The 12,332-nt window shown below is 37.5% G+C and overlaps 2 protein-coding genes across 6 annotated transcripts in view; one reads left to right on the top strand and one right to left on the bottom strand.

The window, feature by feature from the left end:
- LOC106077997 (netrin receptor UNC5C-like) overlaps window positions 1–12,332 on the bottom strand; it is a 505,747-nt gene that overhangs the window by 212,019 nt on the left and 281,396 nt on the right. The gene's annotated exons all lie outside the window — the stretch shown is intronic.
- Window positions 7,671–8,874, top strand: LOC129924675 (uncharacterized). Its single transcript, XM_056021158.1, has 2 exons — window positions 7,671–8,009; window positions 8,203–8,874. Exons 1-2 carry the CDS (start codon window positions 7,671–7,673, stop codon window positions 8,872–8,874), a joined length of 1,011 nt encoding a protein of 336 aa, XP_055877133.1.

Below are 12,332 nucleotides of genomic sequence, written 5' to 3'. Positions count from 1 at the left end.
GACGACCTTTGTAAATAACATCATTTTACGACGTCTTACAAGTAGTAGGTGATTACATTCTTCATATCTGACGTCTTGCAAGTAGTAGGTGATTACATTCTTCATATCTGACGTCTTGCAAGTAGTAGGTGATTACATTCTTCATATCTGACGTCTTGCAAGTAGTAGGTGATTACATTCTTCATATCTGACGTCTTGCAAGTAGTAGGTGATTACATTCTTCATATCTGACGTCTTGCAAGTAGTAGGTGATTACATTCTTCATATCTGACGTCTTGCAAGTAGTAGGTGATTACATTCTTCATATCTGACGTCTTGCAAGTAGTAGATGATTACATTCTTCATATCTGACGTCTTGCAAGTAGTAGGTGATTACATTCTTCATATCTGACGTCTTGCAAGTAGTAGGTGATTACATTCTTCATATCTGACGTCTTGCAAGTAATATGTGCTTACATTCTTCATATCTGACGTCTTGCAAGTAATAGATGCTTACATTCATTCATATCTGACGTCTTGCAAGTAATAGGTGCTTACATGCATTCATATCTGACGTCTTGCAAGTAATAGGTGCTTACATGCATTCATATCTGACGTCTTGCAAGTAAAAGGTGCTTAAATTCATTCATACCTGGTGCTTACATTTATTCCTGTCTGACGTCTTTCAAGTTACATTCAAGTAATATCGTCATTACACACAACGGTCCTTCTCTGAGAAGTAACAAAAGACTATCGGATGTTTTATATTAACAAACAAATGTTTAAAAACATATTTTCTTATTTCTTAAATTTATATTTTGAACAAATATATATATATGACTCATATGTGAGAACTATTAAACAGATTCAAAATATTGATCTACACATCTACATAAAGATGCCTGTCTAGCCAATAACCACAATAGTCACTAATAATGTCCACCTGTCGTGTTGAAAAGCTTGATGATTGAATGTTTTTGCCAATGATTTAAAAAAAACAATCTGAAGTTAGTCCCAATATGTATGAATTTTTAAAAATATTGCATTCTGAACAATATTCTAAAATAAAATCATCAGTAAAATGAGGTTGTTTGTGATTTTCACTTGAAATGAAACATGTCATTAGTGACATCTTGTGTGCATAAAGTCATATAACATTGATGGTTCAATGGACCTCATTCACCAATCGTAAACAAACAGCATTTAGCCACGTGATAATATTGATAAAACAAAGAAGAAAAAAACTGTCACATGACAGCCTGTGCGTATTACGTTATTTGTATAGAAGAGATAGAGAACCACGTGGCTAAATGTTGTTTGTTTATGATTGGTGAATGAGGTCCAAAAAATAGTTTGAAATTGTTGTAACTCTACCTTGGACGTGCACTTACGGTGCACAGCAGTGCACTCTTCAGTACTGAACATGGAGGCACGTGTTTAGATGTAACAAAAGAGAAAGTGGATTTCCGCCCAAAAGGAAAGTAAAAACAGAACGTGAGTTTGAACAAGGTTCAGATCCGCCTAAAGCTACGAATCAGCGGTGTAGGTGTTCTTTGTAGGTTGTCTGGTCAGGAAGGTGTCTGAGAAAGTAGTAGAAGGGTCGTTCCTGGGAATGAAAGAGATTCCTAGTGGTTTGTGAAGGCAACCGTTTTAATGAAGTCTAACGTCCACTCTATTCACTTAAGTCACTGATGTGTCCATCATAATGTATCTAACGTCCACTCTATTCAATTAAGTCACTGATGTGTCCATCATAATGTAATCTGACGTCCACTCTATTCAATTAAGTCACTGATGTGTCCATCATAATGTAATCTGACGTCTACTCTATTCAATTAAGTCACTGATGTGTCCATCATAATGTAATCTGACGTCTACTCTATTCAATTAAGTCACTGATGTGTCCATCATAATGTAATCTGACGTCTACTCTATTCAATTAAGTCACTGATGTGTCCATCATAATGTAATCTGACGTCTACTCTATTCAATTAAGTCACTGATGTGTCCATCATAATGTAATCTGACGTCTACTCTATTCAATTAAGTCACTGATGTGTCCATCATAATGTAATCTGACGTCTACTCTATTCAATTAAGTCACTGATGTGTCCATCATAATGTAATCTGACGTCTACTCTATTCAATTAAGTCACTGATGTGTCCATCATAATGTAATCTGACGTCTACTCTATTCACTACCCTGTTCGGTTAGAAGTAACAGTTGATATTCTATATGGATATAAACATTTTATTCTAAACGTCCTAAGTCTACTAATCATGTGTGATATCACACAGTATCCATCAGACAAAGGGACTGAACTAAACATAAGTACAATCAATGACGCTGAACATGTATGCTCGACATGTGAACAATCCATAACATCAAACATAAGTTATATGAACAATCCATAACATCAAACATAAGTTATATGAACAATCCAGGACATTGAACACCATATCAACACATATGTCACGCGACACAACAAGTGTATGGTCAGGTGCTTGTTGACACACTTAGGACATTCTGATTTCTATATTCAGGGGACGCGAAGTTCGACTCAGATGTAAATATTGAAAGAAGCTTCATGTTTCCCACTACACTACAAGAACCTGAGAGAATAAAGAACGAGGGTTTGTCCAATAGACCTCCGCAGCACCCCCCAACCAAACACACCACATTGAACACTATAGTAAACTACGCCATTTAATGGTTTGCTTTACTCCCTCCCACTCCCCAAGCTCTTACGCCCCTAACAGTGGCGTTGAATTCCCGTGAAGTTTGTAGATCAATGAATGCAGGTTTGAAACAGAACCGTGTTAGAAGGCGTGATTTGGATGTTTAGCTTTTGAGTTGAGAGAGAGGGAAACTTCGTGTTCGGTGAAGGGAACACGGCAATAGGACACTGTAGGAATACGAGACTCAACAAGGCTAGGGAACTTTACAAGGCTAGGGAACTCTTCCAGAATAGGGAACTCTACAAGGCTAGGGAGCTCTACAAGGCTAGGGAACTCTACAAGGCTATGGAACTCTTCGAGGATAGGGAACTCTACAAGGCTATGGAACTCTTCGAGGATAGGGAACTCAACAAGGCTAGGGAACTCTTCCAGAATAGGGAACTCTATAAGGCTAGGGAGCTCTACAAGGCTAGGAAACTCTACAAGGCTATGGAACTCTTCGAGGATAGGAAACTCTACAAGGCTAGGGAACTCTACAAGGCTAGAGAACTGCTAGGGAACTTAGCAAAAATAAGAGAACTCCGCAAGGCTAAGAAGCTACAATGCTAGAGAACTCAGCGGTGATAAAAGGTGTCTACAAAAGAAACTTTACAAGAAAGGTCGCACAAAAACAAAAACATGCGTATTAAAAGCTAACTTATGAAACTTGAATAACTGCTTTGTGAGTATTACTAAATATAACTTTTATTACAGTATATTTATTATATACAAATTCAACTTGAGATGAAAGGAATTAAATGTAGTAGACAAGTAAAAAGGTTAAAAAGACAGTTTGTGTGGAAACACAAACTCAAAATCGGCCCCCAAAGTGGTCCACCCAGGCAGGTAAAAAGGCAGGTATGAATATTTTCAGAAAGAACATCAGAATTACATTCTATCAAAGACAAATGACAGAGAAGAATGGAGAAAGAAGGTTGACAGATCTTGTGTGGTGCCCCAGCGGTCCAGCTGACCAAACGATAGGTTAAAGTAAATGTGAAGTTGAATGTGAACCTGGCCTAATTGATGTCTTATAATGAATATCTAATTGATCTAATTGTTTTGTAAAGGGTCAATCTCTTGTTGGAATCTTCAAAATACAAAAGAAAAAAACATTTCCGTAAAAAAAATAATTCCTTTAGTTATCCTTTCTGAGGTATGTGTGTATTAGTGCAGTTCGTGTGATCATAGGAAAAACTAATTATTAATTGTTGTCCAACTTCTATGCATACTAAATAGATTTTTTTCTCTTAAAAAAAGTAAACATTCGTTTTGGGTAAATGTAGCAGTTGATAGGACAGAACTTACAGAACGTAGCAATACAAATGTACAAAAAAAAAATTTGACAAAAAAAGTCTAAAACCATTTGCATAAATGTGTTTAAAATTTGTCAATATGTTCCTCCTCTACAAAAGAGCCTCCCGTGTTTGTTACTATTAATAGTGAATAGTGACTAGTTGTAAAAGTGGTGTATTTTTAATAACAGTAATAATATTAATATGCAAAATTAGTCTTGTTACACAACACAAGTGATCATTGCAGAAACTTCTGATAGCCAAAGTAATCCCTACAATGTTGGGCGCATTGCTCACAACCTTCCTGACAATAATGTCATCATTAAACATGACGTATCTTGTAAACAGGAGAAAATACAGACATTTACTTTTTATTATTAAATTTTGTAAATGTCTGTTACGTTTCTTTTAAGTTTATAGCTAAGTGTAGCCTATAGAATGTGTGTTGTTGCTATATCCCAGTTAAAGACCCCACTTATGCCTCGATTCGATGCCAGGAGCGGAACTTAATGTATGGTCAATGTACTCTGTTGTTATTTAAATCAAAGTAGACCCTAGCGAGAAACTGGGGGTGGGGAAGGGGAGAGTACTACCATATGACACTGTCCGACCTTCCAATCAGTGACTCACAATAAGTAAACATCCAGCACTTTACTACCCCCCCCTCCCACCCCGGCCACAAATGGAGGTAACTCTAACAGCCCTTCTCAAATGTACAACTAGGAACTACATTAGCCGGCACTGGGCAGGTTCACCCAAGGAACGATTATCGCTATAACACGAGCCCCGGGCCTGATGTTGAAATCAAATATTGACATAAATACCAGACCACAGAGGGATCAGGATTGTTGTTGGAGTGACCAGTCCAGACGACTGACCAGTCAAGGGTAGTTTCCAGCTAATGGATTGAGCGGTCACTTTAAAAGTACATGTCTCTATTCTTCAAGGCCATAAACGAACAGAAATAAGTGACATCCTAGAGCCTTTAAAAAGTATGTTTTTAACCACCTGGAAGACCGTACTACGACAGCCAATGTGACTCTATAAGATAAGAATAGTTTGATACGCTGTGGTGCAATGTAACAACAAGTTTTGCAAAGATCATTTTGTCAACTTTTGAACTGGGAGACGCTGTAGCAAGCAGAAATGTCTTGAGGAAAAGATCCTGAAGGTTTGTTTCTAGATACTCTACTACGGGTGGCTTGTGACCAAGAGAAGTATAAGCCTTACAAACACACTTCGTCATAACATTTGTATTAATGTGCCATGCAATATTTTCTTCATCCACGTTTTTACCTTTGCAACCTAGTCTCAAATTTAAAATATAGTCTTCATCTAAACCAGTGATTCCCAAAGTGGTCTATATAGACCCCCAGGGGTCTACGAGGACTCCCAAGGGGTCTACTGAAGTGAAAAAATAAATTGGGGGTCTATGACCTGTAAATGGGGGTCTACTATAGTGGATCTCATTTAAGCATGTAATGACTTAAAATTTCATTTCCGATTAATGATTTTACCTTAGTTAATCCTTTCAATTGTAACTCTCTTAGTCTAATGAGTTGTTTTTTTTTTTATTTTTAAATTTTAACATCTTATTTTAAATACATGAAAGTAGCATTGTACATGGCCTTGTTAAAAAGAACTGTAGAAAGTACAGTGTTGGTTACTAGTCATTTGTTGTATTCGTCCTTGTCGATCAAGTCATTTCATATGTGCTTTTTCTGTAACAAAGTTTTAAGCTAAGTTACAATGAAACTATCTAACCTGGAACATCATTTGAGACAATGACAACATGATAAAATAGATTGAGATTTGAAATAGCCTACTTTCAACACTTTTTGTTCATAACAGTAGAACAAAATGTTTGATTAAAGATCCTAAAAGAAAAGAGGTTTGTGAGTGTCTTACAATATTTTTTCTTAGGCCTATATCAAACTCCAGAAAACTGCACTATTAAAAGCCACACACATCTGATATCATAGTAAAGATTTCTCTAAACAACAATACAGTTCAAAGGTGTAATGGTAAGAGGAGTTAAGAAACTGAAAGGTTCTTATGTAATTACTTTCCAAAGACATACTTCTAAAAAAAAAAAGCTGGACTAGTTAACCTTGCCTGATAATACAGTGTTATTATTATCATGCTTTCTTTTTGCTATGCATTAAGAAATCCATAAAGAACTGCTAATTGCCTGAAACTTTGATCAATTGCTCCTTCACAATGAAGAATGATAGTTGTCGAAAGGCTTATGTTTGACAATATTTATTTCTGAGTTCTTGGGTGCTAAAAATCCAATTTTAACAGACTTATTTCATAAATTTAATGATGGTAACTTACGCTACAAGGTGATTACCTAAATTTGATCAAAATGAAGGCATAATCTCAAAGTTTCTTGTGAGGATTAAGTAATGAAGCATACAATAGATGGGATGAAATTTCCTAATTTTCAAATTTAAAACCAACATCATCTAATCGAGAAGTTATGATAGATTAAATCTAACTAAATTGAACCCTAATGTTGAAATTTTACACAAACTTGCTATCCAATAGGCCCAGTATTTCCCAAACTTTCAACATATATACCAAATATGATTACCCCTTCAATAATTTTCGTAAATCTAAGTACCCCCCCCGCAGTGGCGTACCGAGTAGGGGGGCGGCGGGGGGGGCATCCGCCCCTGGCGCCGGAGAGTAGGGGGCGCCAAAATGGGTATTACCAGTGGCGTCACTAGGCAGGTGCGGGGGGTGTGGTCCGCACCGGGTGACACCCATAAGGGGGTGACACCCAAGTGAAAAAAAACAACTTTTCAAAAGCAGACAACCTAAAATCTGGCACATATTGCGAACTTATTTACGCAAGTAGAATCTCCTCTCTTTTTTTTCTGTTCTCTGATTCTCTCTCTCAATATGTTTCTATAAATAATTTTGGTTCCATCAAATTAACCAAAAGGTTACACCATACTAGTTTTACTAGCAAAACATTACACCATACTTTCAGCGGCATGGATCGGAAAACTTCTTTCATGTATGGAACAGTGTCATCGAGGCTATTGTGATTGTTGCAAGCTCTTGTCGCATTGTGCGATGGTGTAGAAGTTTGCTGTCATTTTTTTTATTCCCCCTGTATTAAAAAAAAAAATCCGCCTATCGTGTTAACGAGAAAGAGGGACAAGTGCGGTAGGTTAATAAAACATTGATGTGTTGTAGAGTAAAATAAGGGGTGACAATTGGATACTCTTGAAATAATATATAAAAATGAACTCACATGGCACAGTTGCCAATAACAAATTATTTACAGATAAATCCGGGTAAATTTTTGCATTAATTAAAGGAAAAGTAAGTTTTTTTGTTGTTTATTTTGGATAATGTAGAACTATAAATACTAAGTTTTAAGCATGCAGATAAAATTAATTATCAATTAGAATGTATTTAACGTTTGCAACTTCAATCATTGTAATGTAGAATATTTGTAAATATGTATTGAGCAGCTAATGAAAGAAAGTATATTTGAGGATTATGATAACAAATATCAAATAAGAGTTATCACATTACAATGTACATTGAAATTGTCATTTTAAAACACTTTAAATTAACTAGTAAATACAGATTTAGATCTGGGTATTACACGCTCTATATAGGGGTTTGGATTTCTATTCAACATCAACATCTGGCTTATTCATGCAGCGTTTTTTGAAACTGGGACAAACAGAAGTTGACGACAAAGACGAATCTGATATTGATAATGTTGGACAAGAGGCAGTAAATGATCCACCAAGTTGCTATCAACTGGATGACTCTCTGATGACCTCTGCGATACAATTGCAGCCGTCAAATTCATCTACTCAAACTGCTGAATCCACTAGTGATAGTAAACAGCGTATGCTCCTTGATTCACATGATTTTGGTTACATTGATTTTGATTCCATTACGGGCTTATCAAACGTAGCAGACAATCTTCGTATGGAGTTGATTTCTCGTGGGCCAGAAGTATTTCAGAACAAGGATGCTAATTTTGCAGTAAGTGCAGGCCGTTCAATGACTTTAACATGGTTTAAACGTAGAAACGTAGAAAAACCTGTATGAAGATGGTACTCAAACTAGTGAGACTCAGAATGATGCATACAGTTTGCTTCAAAATGTGATGAATTTCAATTTCATCACTCTACTTGATTTCTGACATGCAGTTTTGTCAAAAATTGACTGGATTCAGAAACGACTGCAAGATCCATCAATGAATTTCCATGACGCAGCACTGGATTTAGAAGGACTGCAACAACGGCTAAGTAGCATTCGAGAAGATGTTTGCATCACTGCAGTCAATGCAGCTAAAGTTCTGTGTGAAAAATTGGGAATTAGGATAGAAGGAAGAATTAAACGTCGAAAACAGATGCCTGGTGAAAATGCTGGTGATGCAGGACTCGCTGCGGTTGAAGAAATAACTCGCATTATGAAATCAGTTATTGATAGACTAATCCAGGAGATGACAACACGATTTGGTCGTCTGAAGACGTTAGATGAAAAGTTTGGATTTCTATTCAACATTAGCAAATTGTTTGCTAATGATACCTCTAATGATATTCAACAGCACTGTGCTACGCTGGCTGACTGTTATAAAACTGATATTGATGGAACTGAACTGTTCGTAGAAATCAGTGACTGCAGTATGTTGCTGAAAACCCGGCCAGATGCTACCCCAAGCAGCCCATTAGAATTACTTTCATTTATTATTTCATATGGCAATGACATATTTCCAAACTTGCGAATTGCTTTGCAAATTATGCTGACAATCTCTGTGTCAGTTGCTAGCTGTGAGCGTTCTTTTAGTAAACTAAAAATCATTTTAACTTATTTGAGAGCTTCAATGGGTCAGGAGCGTCTGTAAGACTTGACATTGCTAAGCATAGAAAAGGAGCTGGTCGAAACAATTAATTTTGATGATGTCATTGACAACTTTGCTAGTGCAAGATCACGAAAAGTAGTTCTATAAGAAATGGCTAATGTTGCTTCAGATTGTTCTACAATAAAAAAAAATAATTTATTGATTGGTGATTGTTTTAACGCAAATATAGATTACGCATACTAATAGGGGGAGGGGCGCCAACAGACTATGCCGCCCCGGGCGCCTGGCACCCTCGGTACGCCACTGGCCCCCCCCCCCCCCGGCCCTTAAAAAATGAATAATTGTTGAAAATAATAAACGAACTTTAGGGAATACTGCAATAGGCGTTTCAGTCAATTACTATAATGCATATTAAATCTTATTTAGCTTCATTTTAATTTGAATTTCATCAATGAATGGCCTAGAAATCAGTGAGAAAAACACAAATAAAGTTGAAGAATTTTCCAAAAAATGCAGGGGGTCTACCGAAGAATGAAAAACATGGCAAGGGGTCTACGAGATAAAAAGTTTGGGAACCACTGTTCTAAACCCATAGTCTTGATCTAAAACCTAGTCTCTCTCTGAAAACCTAGTTTTTCTCTCTCTCTCTCTAAAAACCTAGTTTCTCTCTATATATATCTAAAAACCTAGTTTGTCTCTCTCTCTCTCTAAAAACCTAGTTTCTCTCTCTCTCTCTATCTAAAAACCTAGTTTGTCTCTCTCTCTCTCTCTAAAAACCTAGTTTCGCTCTAGGGATCTAAAACTTTATTCTTTATCTGATCTCATTAAACCATTGGACCAGATTATCGTGTCTGAACAAGAGCCCACTTTAACACGTACATATATATTAAAGACTTACATAAGGATTAAGTATTAATATTGATCAATAACATGAAGTGATAAGAAATAAAGAAAATAATATCTAGTCACTCGCATCAAGCTAAATTCTTAACCTCTGACCCTCGTTGCGGACTGCAGAAATATGCAGGACAACTTTGGTCCACATTCTTTTGTCCACGTCCGAACATTCTCTGCGGCGTCAGAATGAGAAAGATGTATAGGCTAACATTAGCATCAAGACTTTTGACCACTGGCCGGCATAGCACTTTGAAAAGCATGGATGTCAGAATACTCAGACTTCAGTGCTGTTAAATCTGCCCACGCATCTTTCAAAACGTTTCCGATCTATCAACACAGACAGTTGAAAGCCTCTATTCTATCCGCAATAGACCCTTTAGATGGCATGACTAACGTCCTAAAATGGTAAAAGATAACCTTTAACCCTTAGCCCACGTCTAGTTCACACAATCAGGGTAAAACAAAAATATCAGAACATAGGGAGTTGTCATGAGACATTTGAAACTCAGTAATCTCCTCTTTGTTTACATTCTCTATTTGTTAAGATCTGGTCTGGCTTACAGTATTTAAGCAATAAGAAAAAAAAACGTAACGTAAAAAAGAAAAGAAAGCGAAATAGATCAATGTGGAAACGACATAAGGTAACGTGAAGAAAATTGTAAGAAAAAAAAGAGATGAAGATTTGGAGAGATTTGAAAGTAAAATGACAAACGTGAAAGACGCTAGAGACACAAAGTAATAAAAACATAAAAACTTCAAAATAATCTTTAAAAAGCTTATGTAAGGGAAAGAACTGTACATTTACATTCATACATTTCAATACTGTAAGATTAGCTTCCCTCTTTCTAAATCAAACAAAATTAATAAATTAATTAATTAAAAACAATTAATTGTTTAATTTTGTTTATTGTTTCATGTTCTGTAAGCGACAATGAATAATTGTGCAAAGTTTCAACTTGATCCGAGAATCTGAAGTGGGAGAAATAACGTGTACTACATTTGTACCAGACAGACAGACAGACAGACAAAATTAAACAGTTTAGGAGTGCCGGTGGCGGACCGGTGCTGTTGTTTTTTTTGTGTGGAGGCCCTCCCCTCCTTTGAAGACTGCTGTGACTCTGGATTCAATGTTTTATCTTAATCCATTTTCTTTACATTCTTTTAGTGGCTGGAGCACACCCCCCCCCCCTTTCCCTTTTTTTAAATGGCAAGGCATTGCGCTGTCTTCACTGACCTATACCCCCCCCACCCCTGTGTGCAGGAAAACAGAAAGGCAAATATCGTTTGTTCTACTCGAGTTTCTCTGCTTCTCACATTTAAAACATGAGGTTTTCTTGGAATATCTATTTAGAATTGATACCCTGGCACACCCACTCACACACACACACACACAACAATAATAATACTTATAATAACTATTTTTGCTTAAAAGATTGGGTACACTCAGCCGATTCACGAGCAACCAAGGCTGTCTATCCAGTACTTATCAAGTCGGCTTTACGTAGACCTATAATGTCCACTGAAACGAGCACGTGGATATACTCCACTGGTCACCCGGACAGGACACACCAGATACTTCTCATGGGTAGATGCATTTTTTGTTCACATTCTTAGCCACTTCCCAACCACCGTAACCAGTCCCTCGCCCCCGTTTTTTTCCCCAGTTTATGCGCAGCACTTCTAGTCTCTGTAATCTAGATTTCTGCACAAGCCTAGATAGGTAGTTCGTCAGGTTGTGTTAGTGTTGTATGCCTCTGTCATCACGTGACTCACTTATCAGCAGTAGAACGTAACTTTTGTAGCTATTGCGTATTATCAAGAATGTCGTAATTGTGGCGGTTAGCCATTGGAGTTGTCACAACTGTATGTCACAGAGACCAATCGTCATAGAAAGCCTGCACACTGCCCACAGGTTGTGACGTCGCAGGTCGGTGTTGAGGCCTTCTATAACGATAGGTCACAGGCAGTCCTATTTACTTTCTCCTGTGTCTGTCACAGGCAGTCCTATTTACTTTCTCCTGTGTCTGTCACAGGCAGTCCTATTTACTTTCTCCTGTGTCTGTCACAGGCAGTCCTATTTACTTTCTCCTGTGTCTGTCACAGGCAGTCCTATTTACTTTCTCCTGTGTCTGTCACAGGCAGTCCTATTTACTTTCTCCTGTGTCTGTCACAGGCAGTCCTATTTACTTTCTCCTGTGTCTGTCACAGGCAGTCCTATTTACTTTCTCCTGTGTCTGTCACAGGCAGTCCTATTTACTTTCTCCTGTGTCTGTCACAGGCAGTCCTATTTACTTTCTCCTGTGTCTGTCAGAGGCAGTCCTATTTACTTTCTCCTGTGTCTGTCACAGGCAGTCCTATTTACTTTCTCCTGTGTCTGTCACAGGCAGTCCTATTTACTTTCTCCTGTGTCTGTCAGAGGCAGTCCTATTTACTTTCTCCTGTGTCTGTCACAGGCAGTCCTATTTACTTTCTCCTGTGTCTGTCACAGGCAGTCCTATTTACTTTCTCCTGTGTCTGTCACAGGCAGTGCAACTTACTGGCACAGATTTATGTCACAGGTAGTCCTATTTACTTTCTCATGTGTCTGTCAGAGGCAGTGCTAC

Source organism: Biomphalaria glabrata, chromosome 2 (genome assembly GCF_947242115.1).
Source record: "Biomphalaria glabrata chromosome 2, xgBioGlab47.1, whole genome shotgun sequence".
Lineage (NCBI taxonomy): Eukaryota > Metazoa > Mollusca > Gastropoda > Planorbidae > Biomphalaria > Biomphalaria glabrata.
This window is presented reverse-complemented; position numbering and strand designations above follow the sequence as displayed.